This window comes from Lycium barbarum, chromosome 9 (assembly GCF_019175385.1).
Source record: "Lycium barbarum isolate Lr01 chromosome 9, ASM1917538v2, whole genome shotgun sequence".
Taxonomy (NCBI): Eukaryota; Viridiplantae; Streptophyta; class Magnoliopsida; order Solanales; family Solanaceae; genus Lycium; species Lycium barbarum.
The window spans coordinates 67,302,097-67,322,109 of record NC_083345.1 but is presented as its reverse complement, the minus strand read 5'-3'; the positions used below and the strand labels follow the sequence as shown (position 1 = coordinate 67,322,109).

Here is a 20,013-nt window from a genome sequence, read left to right as displayed (position 1 = left end):
CTCAAGAGAGGAAAACAAGACAAAAGGTCAGATAGGACCAAGCATATCGAAAACAATATGGAAACAAGAAATAACAAAAGCGAGAAAGTCATGGTAGAATAGTCCGGAAAGAAAGGAGCATTAACTACTATAGATAAATAAGATAACCAAAGTACAACGGCCCAACAAATATAAGCAGCAATCAAATGCAGAGATCAAATGGCAATAAACAAATGAGCAAAACTACAACTACTATGGTAAAAGAATAAGCCACCTAGCCTTCTATCCTAATCTGAGTCCTCCACAACCTCGTATCTAAGGTCATGTCCTCGATGAGCTGAAACTGTGCCATATCATGTCTAATCACTTCTCTCCAATACTTCTTCGGCCTCCCTTTACCTCTCCTGAAACCGTCCATAGCCAACCTCTCACACCTCCGCACTGGAGCATCTGTCTCTCCTCTTCACATGCCCAAACCATCTCAGCCTCGCTTCCCGCATCTTGTCCTCCACCGATGCCACTCCCACCTTGTCTCGGATATCTTCATTCCTAATTCTATCCCTCCAAGTGTGCCTACACATCCACCGCAGCATTCGCATTTCCGCGACTTTCATCTTCTGAACGTGAAATTTCTTGACTGGCCAACACTCCGCCCCGTACAATAAAATCGGTCTAACCACCACTTGGTAGAACTTGCCTTTAAGTTTTGGTGGCACTTTCTTATCACACAACACTCCGGAGGCGAGCCTCCATTTCATCCACTCTGCACCAATACGATGTGAAACATCGTCGTCGATATCCCCATCTCCCTGTATAATGGACCCAAGATACTTGAAACTTCCCTTCTTGCACGTCTAGCCACATTTGCGTTTCTGACCCTTTGTGACTCTAGCCACATTGAGTGTTGGCCTTCTTTCTGGTAGCTTCTTCTTTCATTCCTCTCCAAGCTACTTTCCATACTTTATAGGACTTCTTATGGGGGTTGTGTGCCTCTCCATGGGTCTCCAATGTTCCTTTGGTCATCCTCCTAGCTTGAATGGATTGGAGTCCCATGCCTTGGTCTTCAATGTGAGTCTTCAAGCGAGGTGTGCTTAGTAGGGTCATATCATCCTCCCCTTCTTGAAAAGGATTCAACCTCGAATCCGAACCTTGCTTTCCTAAGGAAGATGGAAGACAACATACTCAAAGATTGAGGGTTAGTACATACAATAATAACCACATAATCATGCCAAGGATGAACAAATTGGTGGTACAACCACACATCAATAGTAATCATGCATAGAGTGTGCATACATGGGATTTCAACCAGGTGAATTCCCCAAAATTCAAGAAATAACTCACTCCCCAAGCAAGTTCTACCTTCATTTTGACCAAGTGTAAGATGTAAAGTAAGGTCATTCCAACCTAGAGCCCAACCCTCTACACTAGTCTCCTCAAACAATGGCTTCACTACCAAGACATAACAAGAGGACACTACACTGGGATCATAAACAAAGATATTCCTCAAGTCATGGACTACACATCCCTCTTGCAAACCCATCATAAACTTAAGCAACAACATACAAAGGGTTTCATGAGCAAAGAGGTCATAGGGAAAGGTGTCACACAAGATATTGTTAGCAATTTGTAGCCAAGTTTTACCCTCCTTTTCAAGATAATCCATTTTAGCAATCAAGTCAAATTCCCTCAAGAGGAGGTTTTGCTCACTAAGAAATGGATCATCATACTATAGTGGTTCTTTAGTGACTTTGTGATTCTCAAGTAGGGCTTCATTTTCAACATTCCCAAACACAAAGCCATGTATTCCACAATCATCCACTATGTTACTATCAAGCAAGTTATCATCTAGTGATAGCACTTGTGTTGATATTGATCCTATTGAGAGTGAACTTGCTTATTTTGAATGTGATCTTGTGATTGAAGAAGAGTCAATATAGTTATCAAAAGGATCAATTAGTGTGTAAGCACTTTTCACCAATGCATCATCAATTAACAAAGGGTCTCTAATTCCCACAAAAGGCAATCACCTCTACTCAATTGTTCATCAAGCACAAAGTGATCCACATTTGCTAAAGTAGAATGGTTAGCTATGTTACCTCGTTGAAGAAGCACATCACCTTTGTCAATTTGGTCAAGTTCCTTGTATTGGACTTCCTCTTTGGAAGAGGGTAGCACTACTTCACCTTCCAAAGGAACTTGGAAACTCGCGTCCATGTCCGCTTTGGGGTGATCATCCACGTAAGTACCTACAAAAGGAACAAGACAACTAGAAGAAATAGAAAGGTTAGGGGGGTTAGCTTGACTTGGCACCAAGTCCTTCTCTTCACCACACCTTTCCTCTCCTCCTAACATTCCTCTAGCGACCATACACTTCTTACTCTTCCCTTGGGTCGAACCTTGTCCTCCTTGAGCAACTAAGGTCTCATTTTCACTCATAACCATTTCCTCCTTTTTCATCTTTTCACGTAGCTCTTTCATCACTCTATAGTCTTCACGCACTTCATGGGGAGTCAATGGAGCAAGTACATACTTTTGACCCTTGACCACAAAAGAATACTTGTTGGTCTGCCCACTATGTTGAGCAGCCACATCAAATTTCCAAGGTCTTCCAAGAAAAATATGGCACACTTGCATTGGCACCACATCACATAAGATTTCATCCTCATATTTCCCAATGCTCAATTTGATAATCACTTGCTTGGTCACCCGCATTTCTACACTTTCATTGAACCATTGAAGCTTGCAGGGGCTAGAGTGTTTTCTTGTGGGGAATTTCATACTTTCAACCAAAAATTGGCTAACCGCATTAGTGCAACTCCCACCATCAATGATCAAGGAACAAACCTTGTTCAAAATCTTACACCTAGCATGAAATAAATTCTCTCTTTGATCACTCTCTTCCCTAGCTAGAGCCCCTATGGCTCTTCTAGCGACAAGAGCATGATTCAAAGCCTCCTCATATCTCAATTCAAGTTCTCCCTCGGAATCACTCTCACACTCGCTACCTTCTCCCTCATGTTCATCACCAACACCTCCCTCATTTTCATCATCGATCCGGTACCTATCTCTCACAATGGTGATAGTCCTCCGATTAGGACACTCACTTGCATAGTGCCCTTTTCCTTGGCACTTAAAGCATTGGACGCTAGAAGGACGATTATAGTTGGGTTTAGAGTTGTTACCTCCTTTAGCCTTATCATCAAGCTTAGCTTGAGGATTGGGAGTAGTGATCTTGGGCTTCTCCCAAGTGGACGTCTTCCACTTCTCTTTCCTTTGGTTCCAAGTTGAAGATAATTTGCTTTTGTCTTTGTAAGACCTCTCTTCTTTTAGATCCGCCTCAACCTTGGATGCGTCATGGAATGCCTCTTCAAGACTATTATAAGTCTTGAGCCTCATCGATTTAGAGATGTCCCGATTCAAGTTGGCTACAAACCTTATAATAGTGTACTCCTCATGCTCCTCTATCTTGGACTTCATCCGCAAATCCTCAAACTTATCAAAGTACGCTTCCACACTTTTCAACCCTTGCCTCAACATGTACAACCGTTTGAGTGCATCTTGGTGGTATGTGGGTGGAAACCACCTTGTCTCCATGAGCTCAATCAAGTCACTCCAAGTTGGGAGATCGTAGATGTGTTGTTGAGCTCTTTGTAACTTCTTGGATTCCCACCAAGTAGAAGCGTACCCTTCAAATTGAGTGAGGGCATACTTTTCCTTCAAGGCCTCGGACACATTGTTCGTGAGGAAGATGCGCTCACTTTGGAATCTAGGGTCATGGCCCGAAAATCTCTCAAAACCTCCTCTTCCTCCCCTTCCCCGGTTATTCATTCCTCCACGCCTCCCTCCTTGCCGGTTATCATCTCACCACCTACCTTGTGGATAGTCATCATACTCCTCTTCATTCATGGGGTATTGGTAGTGGCGTTGGTATTGGTTTTGGTTAGGAAAGGGATCTTGTGTTTGGACTTGGGGTGGAGCTTGGGGTGTTTGTTGTAAGGTTACTTGAGGGATTGCCTCATTTATGTTGGTAAACTTGGGGATAGGTTTGTCGATTAATGTTTTGGAATGTGGAGTTTTGGGATGGAAGGTTGGTTGTTTGGGGTAGTGGAGCTCTTTGGGTGGAGGTGGTTGTGGGGGTGGGATTGCACAAGGCATGGGCTTGTCCCGGGGTAATGGTTGGTGTAGTGTCTTGTGTTTTATCCCCATCACCTTCATTCCGAGAACGGGAAGTGCCCATTCAAGTCAAACCCTCCATTTGAACTTTGTCAATACTCACCATCTCCTCATCTATACCCTTCAGCTTCCCATTCACACCATTCATCTCTCCTCTCATCTCTTCCATACCTGCTTGCATGCCCGAGATTTGATTCATGATCATAGCCAATGAACTTGCTATGGATGACATATCCACTACCTCTTGCGTCCTATCACCTTGGTTAGACATGATGACCTGCAAAACTAGCAAACAAGATTAGCAATAAAAGCCCCACTTCACTCGTGTTGAACTCTCAACCTTACCACACGTCGTGTTCTTTCGAAGTTGTTGATGAATCACTCGTCCAATAGAAATATGCAATTCACTTCACAACTAGGAAGTAACACTTGGTTAACTAACCAAACAATTTGTATTAATCTAAAGCTATCAACTACAATCTCTTATAAGAGTTTCTTCATTCAACATAATCTAAGGATGAAAATAACCTAAGTCTAGTATTTATACTAAGAGACTTAAGAGCTAGGCTAGTTATTACAAGAATGCCATTAATGAGGCAAGGGCTTGTTTAGCTAGTTGGATGTTGGCTTGAAATCCGAAAAGGCTCCTCTTGCACATATAGTCATCATCCAATCCTCAAGCTTGCAATTGTGATCCTTTTGCATCTATGGCCCTTCTTGCACGTCTAGCCACATTTGCGTTTCGGACCCTTTGCGACTCTAGTCACTTTGAGTGTTGGCCTTCTTTCTTGTAGCTTCTTCTTTCATTCCTCTCCAAGCTACTTTCCATACTTCATAGGCCTTCTTATGGGGCTTGTGTGCCTCTCCATGGGTCTCCAATGTTCCTTTGGTCATCCTCCTAGCTTGAATGGATTGGAGTCCCATGCCTTGGTCTTCAATGTGAGTCTTCAAGCGAGGTGTGCCTAGTAGGGTCATATCATGGAGGGGTCAAAAGCAGACAAACCTTTGCAATTGGGTCCGATTCGTGATAGGTGATATCAGAATCGATACTTCTTCTAGTAGGAGGGTGGGGAAAATCTTAGTGAGTACGTTGAGTCCATAAAGAAGGGGTAGGTGATTGAGTGTAGCTGCCCGCTAAACCGCTGGCAATTGAACTCAAAAGGAATTTCACTATGAAACTTGGCCTAGGCGAATCTCTCATCGGAATGAGAGGGGAAAATTAGGGGCCATATAAGGGTTGCTTCTGATATGATCCAGAATTTGTGCATGTCATTTCTATTAGTTGTAATTCATTTTAATTCATTTACATTTCTTGTAATTGCTTAGCTGTAATTAGGAGTTGATTAGTGAGGTGGTTCGTAGTGTTAGTTACAGTCATGTGCACTGCACATGGGTATGAGCTGTCACAAAGTTTGCCGCCAAAACCTCATTAGGCTATAAAGTGTAGTTTCATCAATTGTAAAAGCATTCAATCAGATTCTTCTATGAAACAATACTCCTTTCTCTCTTCTTCAACTGAATTCCAATTTAGGGTTCTTAAACTTGGCTGTCAAGAGTAATTCTACTTCATTTACTCTTTAGGCTAGTTTAAATTGCTACTTTCGATCCAATTTGGATCCAGAGTGCATCATTGGTATCAGAGCGTGTGATTCTCTGACCTGGACAGATGGGTGACCACAATACTAGAATGCAAGAATTAAGGAAGGAAGTCGATTCTCTCAAAACTCCATGGATGGAGTTGTGACTTCAGTTTTTGATATGCGCACTATGGTGGATGAAAGAGTAGCACAGGCAATGGAGGAAATTAAGAGAATGCTACTGGGTAATGGAGGAAATTAAGAGAATGCTACTGGGTAATGGAGGAAACAATATCAATGGACATGCAGCAGTTCATGACAGAAATGCAGCACCTGAAGTAGCTGATGCAGCACCTATGACGAATTGCAGACATGAGAGGTATGAAACTGCTACTAATAGGAAATATCAGTTAGAACTTCCCAAGTTTGATGGACAAAACTTGAAAGACTTGTTGTATAAATGTGATTAATTTTTTGATGTGGAGGATATAGAAGAGGGTGCTAAAGTGAAAATGGCATCATGTAGACTAGAAGGAAGAGCCTTGCAATGGCATCAGTCATATATGAAAAGTAGAATAACTAGAGATTGGCCAAGATGGGGAGAGTATGTGGGGTGTTTGTATGCTAGGTTTGGAGAAGAGTTGTTTGATGATCCAATGGGAGATTTCAAGGAACTCAAGCAGTTAGGATCAGTTCAAGAATATGTAGATATTTTTGATGAATTACTAACAAGGGTGGAATTATCTGAGGAGTATGTTGTTAGTTGTTTTGTAAGAGGGATGAAACCTGAGATTGGGCTGACTGTTAAGGTGTTAGGACCAAGAACCTTAGCTAAGGCTGTTAGTTTGGCTAAAATTCAAGAACAAACCATTGCTGTCCAACAACAACTTTTTACTGGGATGCTACCTAATCCCAACCCCAGAAATATGATCAGATTCTCAAATGATAAACCATCTTACTATGCCAATTCTTCTTTTCCCCAAAACCAGAACCAGAACCTACAAGCTAAATCCACCAATGCACCCTTTAAACCTCAAACTAATGCTAGTATAGGACCCAAACCACCCTACAGAAATGCCAAATTACTAACACCTGCTGAAATGGATGAGAGGAGGAGCAAGGGGTTGTGCTTCAACTGTGATGAGAAGTACAGTTTTGGCCACATTTGTAAAAAGAAGAGACAATTGTTTTCTATGGAAGTAGAGGAGGGTGAAGAAATTACTGAATTAGGGGAAGTCTCATTGGACCTGCTGAGTGCTTATCCATGATTGGTCAAGGACTAGAAACTGATTCTGAGGGATCCATATTACCTCATGTGTCAGTCCATGCAATGAATGGTATCCATGACTTCAGAACCATGAGAATTACCATTTCTGTAAAGGGTAAGGCAATTCATGTGCTGATTGACACTGGAAGCACCCACAATTTTCTAGATTTAAACACTGCAAAGAGGCTGGGGTGTGTTTTGACTGCCATCTCACCTTTTCCTGTGTCCGTTGCTGATGGAAATAAGGTCTATAGTAATTATGTGTGCAAAAATTTGATGTGGAAGATGCAAGGTGTTTCTTTTGATTCAGATATGCTGGTGTTTCCGATAGGAGGATGCAATATGGTGCTTGGCATTCAATGGTTATCTACCTTGGGAGATATTATGTGGAATTTCAACAAGTTAAGGATGGAATTCACTATTATGGGTCACAAGGTCTCACTGAGAGGAATTAAACCACTATCTGCTAAAGTGATTCAACAAGATAGGATGGACAAGTTACTGGCCAAACCAGCAGAATTATGCATGATCTCAGTTGGAAGGTATCAGGAGGAACCTGTTACAGAAAATGTAGTAGAATTGATGAGTATAGAAGGTACTCCAGTGGATTCTGAGGTTGAGGTGGGAATGCAAGCTTTGTTGGAGGAGTACAATGATTTGTTTGAAGTTCCCACTGATTTGCCACCTTCAAGATCACATGATCACAAAATCATTTTGAAGGATGGAACTTCACCGATAAACATTAGACCTTACAGGTATCCTGCAGTCCAAAAAGATGAGATTGAGAAATTAGTGGATGAAATGTTGGAGACTGGAGTAATCAGGCACAGTACCAGTCCTTATTCATCACCTATTGTCATGGTGAAGAAAAAGGATGGTTCTTGGAGGATGTGTGTGGATTATAGGGAGTTGAACAACTGCACAATCAAGGATAAGTTCCCTATACCAGTGATTGAAGAACTTCTAGATGAACTACATGGAGCTAAATATTTCTCTAAGTTGGACCTAAGATCTGGCTATCATCAGATTAGAATGTTTGAGGAAGACATACATAAAACTGCATTCAGAACCCACCATGGCCATTATGAGTTTTTAGTTATGCCATTGGGTCTCACAAATGCCCCTTCAACCTTTCAAAGTCTAATGAACCAAATTTTCCATGCTCATCTCAGAAAATTCATATTGGTTTTCTTTGATGACATTCTTATATATAGCAGGAATTGGACAGATCACCTAACACATTTACAAGAGGCTTTCAAAGTTCTTAGAGCACAGGTGTTGTTTGTTAAGAAAAGTAAATGTGCATTTGGGCTCAAGGAAATAGATTACTTGGGTCATGTCATCTCTGAACAAGGGGTATCTATGGATAAACAAAAGGTGGAATCAGTATTGGATTGGGTCCAACCAACTACTCTAAAAGGGCTGAGGGGATTTCTGGGCTTGACAGGCTATTACAAAAGGTTCATTAGAGATTATGGCCTTATTGCAAGACCCTTGTACAATCTACTGAAGAAAAGCAGCTTCAAATGGGATCCTGCTGCTACTTTTGCATTTGAAAATCTGAAGAAAGTTGTAACTTCTGCACCTATTCTGGCTCTTCCTAACTTTTCAAAAGAGTTCATTGTGGAAACTGATGCATCTGGTGATGGTATTGGGGCTGTGTTAGTCCAAGACAGCAGGCCTATAGCTTACTTCAGTAAAGGGTTGTCTGAGAGGAATAAGGCTCTTTCTGTTTATGAGAGAGAACTTCTAGCCTTGGTGACTGCAGTTCAAAAGTGGAGGCCATATCTTCTGGGTAGACAATTTGTTATTAAGACTGATCATCATAGTCTTAAGTACCTTTTGGAGCAAAGAATCACCACCCCTAGTCAACAAAAATGGTTAGTCAAGTTACTAGGTTATGACTATAAGAAGGGTAAAGAAAACATTGTTGCTGATGCTTTGTCTAGGAAGCAGGATTCTATACAACTTTTCAGCATTTCTGGTGTAAATGCTGATCTGTTGGATGCTGTCAAGACTTCTTGGATTCAAGATCCAAGCCTGCATCAGCTGATTCAGACAATCCAGTCTGGTTCAAGTCACAAGCCTCACTATAAATACCATTCTGGCATTCTAAGTAGAAAAGGAAGGATGCTGGTAGGTGCTGATAATACTTTGAGAGAAAACCTAGTTGCCTTCTATCATGATTCCCCCATGGGTGGACATTCAGGTATAACTGCTACTCTCAAAAGGTTACAACAGGATTTTTATTGGAAAAGAATGAAGCAACATGTGTACTCTTATGTGAGGAACTGTGATGTTTGTCAAAAGTGCAAAAATTAAAATGTAGCATATCCAGGGTTGCTTCAACGCTTGTCTATCCCTGACAAGGTTTGGCAAGACATTTCAATGGACTTTATAGAGGGCCTACCTAAAGTTGCAGGGAAGGAGGTCATCTTTGTTGTGGTTGACAGGTTGAGCAAAGCTGCTCATTTTATTGCCCTAAAACACCCCTATATTGCCTTGGATGTAGCTCAGGTGTTCATGAATGAAGTATTTAGATTGCATGGCATGCCTAAATCCATTGATTCTGACAGAGATGCGGTATTTACTAGTAAGTTTTGGAAGGAACTCTTCAAGCTACAGAAGGTTTCATTGTTAAACTTCTACTGCATACCATCCACAAACTGATGGTCAGACAGAAGTTGTTAACAGATGCTTAGAATGTTATCTTAGGTGTATGATTTGTGAGAAGCCTAAGGAGTGGCCCCAATGGTTAGCCCTTGCTGAATGGTGGTACAACACCACTCACCACTCCTCCATTAAAATGTCCCCTTATGAAGCTGTGTATGGTCAACCACCACCTCCATTACTACCTTACTTGCCCTTCGATTCTCAATTAGATATGGTGGACAGAAGTTTGCAGGCTAGGGAAGCTACATTGAGGGCTCTTAAACTACATTTAACCAGAGCTCAGAGCAGGATGAAGTCTCAGGCTGATAAAGGAAGGACTGATAGAACTTATGCAGTTGGGGATTGGGTCTATGTCAAGCTACAACCCTACAGACAGCTATCATTGAAGCCTCATGCTCACCAAAAGCTCTCTGCTAAATTCTTTGGACCTTTTCGGATAACTGCAAGGGTTGGTGTTGTTGCCTATACCTTAGCTCTCCCTACTGGCTCAAAAATTCACCCTACTTTCCATATTTCTCAACTTAAGAGGAAGCTGGGTTCTCAGCCTGTCTCAGTTACCCTACCAGTGGTTCAATCTGAAGCTGGTCCTGTTTTACTCTATCCTGAGGCAATCCTAGATAGAAGGCTAGTTCAAAAGCATGGCAAGGCTGTCCCTCAACTCCTCATCCAGTGGCTTAAGTGGCTTAACTCGCTCAGGAAGATAGTACTTGGGAAGATTTTGACTCATTCTAACAGCAATTTCCACACTTTGATCCTTGAGGACAAGGATCATCTCAAGGGGGAAGTATTGATATGATCCAGAATTTGTGCATGTCATTTCTATTAGTTGTAATTCATTTTAATTCATTTACATTTCTTGTAATTGCTTAGCTGTAATTAGGAGTTGATTAGTGAGGTGGTTAGTAGTGTTAGTTACAGTCATGTGCACTGCACATGGGTATGAGCTGTCACAAAGTTAGTTATAACTAACTTTGCCGCCAAAACCTCATTAGTCTATAAAGTGTAGTTTCATCAATTGTAAAAGCATTCAATCAGATTCTTCTATGAAACAATACTCCTTTCTCTCTTCTTCAACTGAATTCCAATTTAGGGTTCTTAAACTTGGCTGTCAAGAGTAATTCTACTTCATTTACTCTTTAGGCTAGTTTAAATTGCTACTTTCGATCCAATTTGGATCTAGAGTGCATCAGCTTCAAGATTCAACTGTTCAGGCGTCTTTGGTTAGCCAAAGGAGACATATCCGTGAAGCCCAAAAGTCTTTAGGTGGCCCAAAGGAGTCGGGCCAATGCGAACAATACCTTGGCAGTTAGGCCTGAGTCGTGCAACTTTATATTTACAGCGAGAGAGAACCAATTTCTTCGTGATATCTAAGTGCAATCAAACATAAAATAATTGGAGAATCCCTTCAGAGAGACAAGAGTGTTAGATGATTATGTAATGATTCTATCTAATAGGATTAAAAGATACAAAATTAAGACGGGTTTATTTAATTCCATTTTAGTACTCCGATTGAGCTATAGTTCAGATAGCTTATGTACTTCGCCTTTTTTAACGAACTTATGTAAATTGTTTCTTAATACTCTCTTTTTTTTTTTTTTTTTTTGCTAGAACAGAATCATGGTCATTGATTGATGTTTTCATGAGTTCTTGATATCATCCAAGTTTGCCAAGTTTCAATAGAATTATGAATCTCTGCTTCCCCGTTTCTTCTCTTTCTCTTGTCAGTAGTGTCCATCATTCTGAAACATGCTTATGTAGCTTTTCCTTTCACATATATCTCCGGTGACATTTCTGGTCATTTGATTAAGTTCATCCTAAATGCTTGGGACACATGCCTGTCAGCACGAAATGGAAGGCGGAATTGCACTTAATCAATTTCCTTTTCTTTTTGTATTTTGTTCCACTTGACTGGCGGTGACAGTGAAGTGTCGGATGCCCATAATATATTATAATTATTTGTAATCTTCTGTTTCTTATCTTCCATGTAGCGTTTGTTCATCATCTTTGTTTGTTGCCTTGCCAATGCTTTAACATTTTAACCTTTCCATGATTTATAAAGCTAAGATGCTGAAAAATTATTCAAATTTTAACCTACTTTCACTTGTTTATGACAGGTCAATGAAGCAGTAGTTACTGGGTGGCTGTTTTTTCGTTATCTAGTTATTGGAGGTAGATACATTCCTTATTCACTTTTATTGCAGACCTAGTATTTGGAGGTTTAAGGCCTCTGTTTAGTCGAATCTTATAGCTGCTAATTCTTCTTCTTCTTCTTCCCTACTTCCTTTTTACGCCTTTCTTGGGGAATCTAATATCAAAAATACTTCTAACACGACGAAATGAGGGTGAATATTTTGAATATGTTATTAGTGCACAATAACGCTGGCATTTGGGTATAAAATTTCCTTGTAGTTGTGAATGCTTTATATGACCTGGTGCTATCTTAACTTCTTTGTTGATTGTAATTCTCTTTCATGCAGCATATGTTGGACTTGCCACTGTTGCAGGCTTCATATGGTGGTTTGTTTATAATGATAATGGACCCAAACTCCCATATACTGAATTGGTAAGTTTACTCCAAAAGGTCATTAGGTGCATGCTATTCACTTCCCATCTGTTGATGTGGTTTTCTATTTTTCTTTTTTATACTTATGGGGTTCAGTGTTGATAAGTACCTCTGTGGTCACAAAAGATCGTGCATTCTGAACTTGCCAAAGCTCCTTCATCTTCAAAAATATTTGTCAATAAGCATCTTCCTCTAACACCTCCCTTGAGCACAGAAGGGAAGAAGTATGAGTTATGGGTGAATCACAGTTCTTTCTCTTCCCATTTCTGGATCTACAGGGCCGCATTGATGAATTGGTTTCATAGTGTTAATGTGTGGTTTTTCAAGGAATATTCAGATTCTACTTGATAACTTTGAAAACTTGGAATATGTGTCCTTGAATTGCCTTAGATTAAAACTAACTCGTTCGTGTTTATTTTCAGATGAATTTTGACAGTTGTTCAACAAGGGAAACAAATTATCCCTGCAGTATATTCAGTGATCGCCACCCATCTACTGTTTCAATGACGGTGCTTGTTGTTGTTGAGATGTTCAATGCATTGAATAATCTCAGTGAAAATCAATCCTTACTGTAAGCATGATACTGAAACTGTTGTTTGTCTGATTTGTTACTTTGCATTGTTTAAAAGTATAACCCCACACTTTTTTATCCTTTTATTTGAGGAAATGGAAAGCTGTTCTTTTAATGAATTGCATCAAATGCAATGCCTCCACCTACAACTTATTGTGAACTCTGTTGCTTAGAGAAGCTTGCTTATACACACAGGACTTTTTCAGATAGAATTGTAGTAAAACTGAGTTGTGGCCACTCAGATTTAACATATGCCTTACTTCTTCTGAACCTTGAAATTCTTGGGCTCCTCATGGGTCGTTCTACTGGCATTTGTCCTACTGGTTTTGAATATTTAACCTTGCTCTTACCAACTTTACAGTTCTGTTCTTTGTCAAAGTTACTTTGACAAAAATAATTATTTGATTGACATATTTCTCAGAAATCGTTTCTGATGAATGCTTACAACTTGGCTCTGAAAGTTCTTGTAAAGCCACACAAAGTTCTGACTACCTTACCTGCTTAGTAGTCCCTTTGACCATTCTAGAAAATACAGTAATTTTAGGAGATTTCTTTATAGATCCAAAACCCCTTCCCATATTCCAAAATCCTTCTTAAAATCTAGTTATGACAAAAATGTTATAGTACATTAGGATTTTATTGAAGGTGGGTGCAGGTGTTTTTTTTCCCTGAATGATGAATATTGATTTTGTTCTTTACATAAACTATTACCTTGTGATCTACTCTTTTTGGGCCTCAACAAGTAAATGTATGTACAAGTGCAGATATTGTCTTTCTCAAGACATAGATTGCAGTCTGCATTTCATCATATGCTATCCTGAATTAGCTTGACTTTTATAATCTTCTAGAGACTGAGAAATAAAGCAGAGAACTATTATTGAATTGTGCATCTACATTATTACACTGAGTCCTATTTATAGACACTGCATTACAATCCTTTTCCATGTAGGATATTATATACAATTCCATTCCTATTCCAATTCTAACACTCCCCCTCAAGCTGATACATACAAGGCATATGTACCGAGCTTGTTATAGATGTAAATAATACGAGGATTAGTGAGGGGCTTGGTGAAAATTTCTGCAAGCTGATCACTCGACTTCACAAATTTTTTAACAATATATCCAGAGAGTATCTTTTCTCTGGCAAAGTTAGTCAATCTCAATGTGCTTAGTCCTCTCATGAAATACCGGATTTGATGCGGTATGAAGGGCTGCTTGGTTATCACAAACAATTTCCATCTCACTGATTTCTCCAAATTTTTAGTTATCTGAGCAACTGTTTTATTCAAACTAGCACTTTAGTGTTACTAGATCTTGTTCTGTTGCAATATCTGTATAGAATGCCTTCTACCTAGACAGTATATTGAAATTACGTCAAAATAACTGTAAGTCCTTTCAGGACTGACTATATTTTCATTTGTTCTTTAGTGTCATCCCTCCATGGAGTAATCCATGGCTTGTGGCGTCGATTATCTTCACCGTGATCCTTCACATTCTCATTCTTTATGTTCAACCATTATCCTCTCTATTCTCTGTAAGTAGTCTCTTGTTCTTCTGACTTCACCATAAACTCTTTCAGTTGTGTTAAGGCTTCCTTAAGCTGGACATGTTACTTAATGATTCTGATGTGTGAATTGCAGGTGACACCGTTAAGCTGGGCAGAGTGGACAATTGTGCTATATCTTTCGTTTCCTGTAAGAGATTTGACCATCAAAGTCCTTGACTGTGGACTCCCTTTCTTATTTATGTTTATGAGCTGCAAAAATCGTTTGTACCGTCTCCTACTGGAGATAATCTTTTATCATAACTTTGGGAAGAAAGCATGATATAGATTAAACTGGAGAGATGTTCTAGTTTTAAATGAGGATAAGTATTATTAAGATTGGTACCACATGTGGCAAGTATGTCATTCTAGGAGACAAGAATGTGTGACATTTATCTATAGCTCATGTCCATGTTTAGCGCAGCTAGAGTACGTGCCCAGTTGCTGCCTAGATAGTCTCTCTGTGTTTACTGCCAGGTATACAGGCATCAGAAGGAATATGCTGGAGATATATTTACGCCGTTTCTGTCAGTTGCTGATTGTCTGTATTTAAATCCTTAGAGACCATGCGTTGTCGCCAAGTTCCTCGAGCTTAAAATGATGAAAGGGGACCAAAAGGAATTTCTCATTATCATTAGCATTATCATTTTGTATGCCTGTGTTCATGTTGACATTTTGTTTGACCTTCTCCGTTCACGCTTAATGTGATTTCGTTTGCCAGTGGCTTTGGTTCTTCTGTTCTTGTTCATAAATATTCTTGCCATTTATCCTGAAGTGGGTTTCCACCTTTCATGATCGCTGCTACTGTTTCTTTGTCAGGTGATATTAATTGATGAAATACTGAAGTTCTTCTCTCGAAATTCAGGTAATAATAGTCAACTGATGTTCTTTCAAATTATTAGAGAATCCAAAAACTTCCATTCTGGTGGATTGTAAATTCCAATCCCCAATGTGCTCTTAGGCTCTTCACTTGCAATTTGTTAGTTATTTTGAGAAGAACCTACCTATTATAAGACTCAAACTCAACCTATTATTTTGTGAAATGTCCGTAATGATACTGTACTTCATATAGATCTCAAGAACATCATGCTTACTTTTCCTTTATGCAGACTAAATAACCTTAGATGTTGTACATACTAGAACAGAGTGAAATTAAGACTAGTTGATAAGGTTGAGCTTGTATTTCTAGTATTACTGCTTTTAGACATTGAGGATGAAGCATCTAAAACTAAATGAGTACTGCTAGTGGCACAAAGTTTTACTGTAGAAGTATGTTTTCATGAAATTTATGTATGACTTATTGTTGCTTCCTTGTTTATAGGAATAAGATTCACTTTCAGATTCAGACGTGCTGATTTACTTCCAAAGAGAGAAATACGCGATAAGTAAGCTGCATGCTGCTCAGACTTTGCAAAAAAAAAAAAAATGTACAATGGGGATATTGTCAATATACGACTGAAACCCAATACATCTCATTCTATATTCTTGTCAGCATATTGGAAGTGCCTTGTAGCTCAGGCATTACATGTCGTAAGGTTGCAGCTGAAATAGTTACCCCCCCCCCCCCCCCAACCACCCCAACCCAAACCCCTACCCATCCTGCAGGAACAAATTTTGTTTCAAAAATTTATAGAAGTTAGCGTTCTAAAGAGTGTAGTGCTCATCTGTTGTAACATTTTTGCTGATTCATGGTCTTTTATGGTCAGCTGTTATTAGAGCTAGTGAAACCGAACAGTTTCATGATTTTCATTCTGAACTTTCCGGTGGTATACCCCAATTCTTCTGCAGTTGTATACATCATTCTGAAGTTCTTTTGTATCCATTTTACGTATTTTCTTAGAAGTCTGGCCAATCATTGGCATTCATTATTGTGTTTACTTTCCAATCTTGGGAGCTTTAAACCGCTGTCTACTAGCCTACTAATACAATGGAGGGATCTCCAAGAAACGAACTCGAAAAAATAATGTTCTTTATTGAACAAGAGCTAATTTTAGCTCAGGACCTTAAGTTAATTATTGGTAAGGTTCGATATGTTTTAGCCATATAATTGAGCATTCCTTTTAAGTTAAACAATATCCTTCTGTAATTGCACGTTCGAATTTAGTACACTTTAAAAGTTTATGACATATGTAAGGGGGTAAGTAGTGCAGGGACTTCAAGTCCAATTGACAGGCTTGTGTTGGTTTTTATAAACAAAGTTTCAAATATCTTAATGCGTTGTACTTGTCTTTTGACTGATAGTTTGATACTTACCATTGATTATCGTGTCTGCTTTGGCTTTCAACATCTTTACACTACAAATTCTTGGTTTAATTAACTTTGTATACCGGTGCATATGGCCATCACATTGCATACCATTCACTTGCATTGCATGCATTCTTTTACATCTCATACTATTGATGCTTGTTGACTTGATTTCATGCCATATGTGTAAGAAAGTGCCTTTCCTTTTTAGCGTTCTATCAAAAGTGGAGGTCATGACCACAATTGGAGTTAAATACAAGAAATAGACTGATATAAGAGAAGAGTTGTCAAATAATAAGGGGAGAAACTTTGATCAATCTTATATACATAAGATCTTGGAATCCAGTTTATGATCATTTAGTTCTTATCCAATGAGGAAATAGAGGAGGAAATTAAGTATGAATTACTGGACTATGAAATGTTTCTATGAGTTCCTAGTAGTAATCCTACTTTATGTTTATTACCTATGCATAAACTCGAAAGTCAAAAGTCTCTTCCACCAGCCATCCTTTTTTTAATAGGTCAGGGATAATTCGATATTCCATGACTAAGCAAGTTTAAACTGTCGCCTCTCCTTTTATTTTTATAGGCTAGTAACAATGTAATATATTCCATGGATAAGCAAGCAGTTGATGAGTCATTTAATTATGAAGTATCATCCTGAAATGACTTCAAATTAATCAAATAAAAGTGTTTTGTCTTTTGAAGGTCCAACTGATTAATGATATTCCTAAACTTTAGTTTCCTATGATAATCTCAATACAAGGTGATAGATTCTTGAGACCACTCTTTTGACTTATGATATGGACTTACTTTACAATCAAAGCAATTATCATTAAAATTGATTTCTTTTTTCTCCTCTTGGGGTCAGCGGTAGAGAATATAATGAAGACAAAAACAAAGGTGCCGACTATTTCAGCTCCAAGACGTCGCCCTTATTGTGAGCAAGAGCTACAACTTTGGCACAACCACCCTTAGTTTGGTGCAGGATCATGCCAAATACTTTGACCACATCATCACTACATAAATCTCCAAGGCACTGCATTATTATATGGAACAACTTGTCAATGACAATTTCCCATCTAAGAACATGCCACAACTACCGGATTTATGTGCCTCCCTCAAAACAATAGAAATCAAATGTTGGTTTACTGCCTACTTAGACGAATTAATTTAAAAACCTCAATTGATTGGGAGCAAAGGTGGTGGTCCTGGTAAAAAATGGTCTATTGGCGTATGAAGGGATGAAAATGGAGGTTTATGAGTTGGTCTCGATGGGAAAATTAGTCCAAATATAAATATTTTTAGGCAAGATACACAGATAGCTCCCTTAAGTTGGCACCAATCATCACTTAGATATCTAAACTGAGTTTTGTAACTAATGGCCATCTGAAGTGCCTATTGAGCACCGCCTGACTAACCAGTAAAAAAAATGGAGAGAGTGAACTTCACACACATGACCTGACAAAATTATGAAATAAAAACGCCGCATGGCTTTTGACTCTAACTGATTTGAAAAAATATATCGCTATCTTCTTCATGGTCGCCCCGATGCAATACCCCCTCCGTCTCCTGAGTTATTTTCCTTTCCAAACCCTTATTTGTTATCATCCCCTCCCCTACTCCCCACAGTTTGTTTTCTCCTACCTCGTCCTGCCCATCCAACTATTTTTAAATCCCTCCCACCTGTTGTGGTTTCTTGTTGTCTCTCACTTCAATCTCTCCCCTATCGTCTTATTCATTCGAGCTAAGCTAAAATTCTTTTCTAAATTTGATGTGTGCACTTCCTACAATTCGTCTTCTCTCTCCTCCCCCTTTCCTCCTCCCACTTGCCACATGTCATTGTTTCCTACAACACTCCCACTTCAACCTCTCCCCTTATCTTCTTCCTCCTTCAAGGTGAGCTTTAATTATTTTCTTAATTTGATTTCATAAAGAACCCTAAGGCTAAATTGAGTACTTCCTCATTATGTTGATTGGAGAATTAAACAAAATTCAAAAAATAGTAACCAATTTTTGATTGATGCTCGAGTTGAATTCCCAAAATATAAAACCAAAATTTGAGAATGAAATTATGAATAAGAAACAGGGACAGAGAGAGGGTAGTGACTTCATATGAATTTTGTTGGTTATGACATGGGGTATTTCCGCCTATGAAAGCAATAGTGGAATCAAGTATGTGAAAATGTGTTGCGTGTTATTATTGAGTTATTGTTGTTATGTGAGAATGTGAAGGGTTGTAATAAGAAAGAAGGGGTGGAGGTATTTTTATTTGTGTTTTTTCGGCAGTGATGTTCGGTCCTCCGTGGCGGACATGGTGGTTAATAGTTTTGCTATTGTGGTCTATATATGATTTAACAAAATTGTTAAAATATAGCTAATGGAAAAGATTAAATATTTGGTGAAATTTGATTGTCAATAGGGTAATATGATGATTGAAAGGAGGAGTCAAAATGGTATTGGAGGTGAAGAACGAAAGGTAATAGTGGTGTTGAATTTGGTGGTACAGAAGCAACGACATTTAAGTGGCTGAGTTAAGGACTAAATTTGTGGGACGAGAGAGAAAGAACAAGGAGGAAGAAAAAAAACCTAAAAAAATAGCTTATCATGCACTGTGCTACAAGTGAGGCTTACCTTATGTGCCACAATATGTGCTCAATTGGCACATCATGAAGTGATTACTAGGGTTAAGGATAAGAATAACTCAATTGTAAATCCTACTTCAGCTACATGTCTCCTAAGTGATAAATGATAGGAGTCCTTAGCTAGCAAGATTACTGATTACCTTGTTTATCACAAAGTCTTGTAATCTATCGTGTACATTGCTGCTTGTATGCATAAGGGATACAATCTTCTATTCTACTACAACGAAATATATTGTATTTTTTACACTCTTATATGGTATCAGAGCAAGTCGAGACTCATGTACCATGTATTCATACTAACCAACTCGACTGTGACGAGCAACAATGACTCCTATGCTCCAAATGTTTCCCATTGTCATGTAATCAAACTAGATAAAAATAAATACATCATATAAAAAAATACTAGGTTCTTTCCATGCTTAGGGGACACAACCTAAGGGCTATATTGAGGGATCCCATAAGTGTTCATAAAAATTTATTGAAACTAACCAAGAGGAAGCAAACAATACTCCCAAACCAGTTGTTGACCCAGCCTGGAAGAAACAAGATCAACTTTTTCATAGTTGGTTACTGTCCTCGCTAACAAAATGTGTCTTTTCCCAGGGCATCGGGTGCTCTTCGTCAAAAGATGTTTTGCATGCCCCTGAGAATATGTTTGCTTCTAAATCTAGGGAAAGAATCATGCAATTCTGATGGCAACTCTAGACTACAAAAAAAAAAAAAGGCTCCAAGACGATGGTTGAATATCTACAAAAAATGAAGTCTTTCACTGATA

The 20,013-nt window shown here is 39.0% G+C and overlaps 1 protein-coding gene across 7 annotated transcripts in view; it reads left to right on the top strand.

Moving 5' to 3' along the window:
- The window catches only part of LOC132608892 (calcium-transporting ATPase 3, endoplasmic reticulum-type), a 93,298-nt gene extending 77,129 nt beyond the window's left edge, over positions 1 to 16,169 (top strand). For 5 of the 7 annotated variants that reach the window (XM_060322670.1, XM_060322671.1, XM_060322669.1 and 2 more), the window contains 7 exons: positions 11,784 to 11,838; positions 12,147 to 12,232; positions 12,655 to 12,803; positions 14,235 to 14,340; positions 14,447 to 14,500; positions 15,169 to 15,214; positions 15,671 to 16,169. In XM_060322670.1, the coding sequence (XP_060178653.1) occupies positions 11,784 to 11,838; positions 12,147 to 12,232; positions 12,655 to 12,803; positions 14,235 to 14,340; positions 14,447 to 14,500; positions 15,169 to 15,214; positions 15,671 to 15,738 (564 nt within the window). In that variant the 3' untranslated portion in view covers positions 15,739 to 16,169. Of the gene's footprint in view, positions 1 to 11,783; positions 11,839 to 12,146; positions 12,233 to 12,328; positions 12,419 to 12,654; positions 12,804 to 14,234; positions 14,341 to 14,446; positions 14,501 to 15,168; positions 15,215 to 15,670 lie in introns of those variants that run through there. The other 2 variants (XM_060322673.1, XR_009570594.1) reach the window with 2 other exon arrangements.
- The last annotated feature ends 3,844 nt before the right edge of the window (positions 16,170 to 20,013 follow it).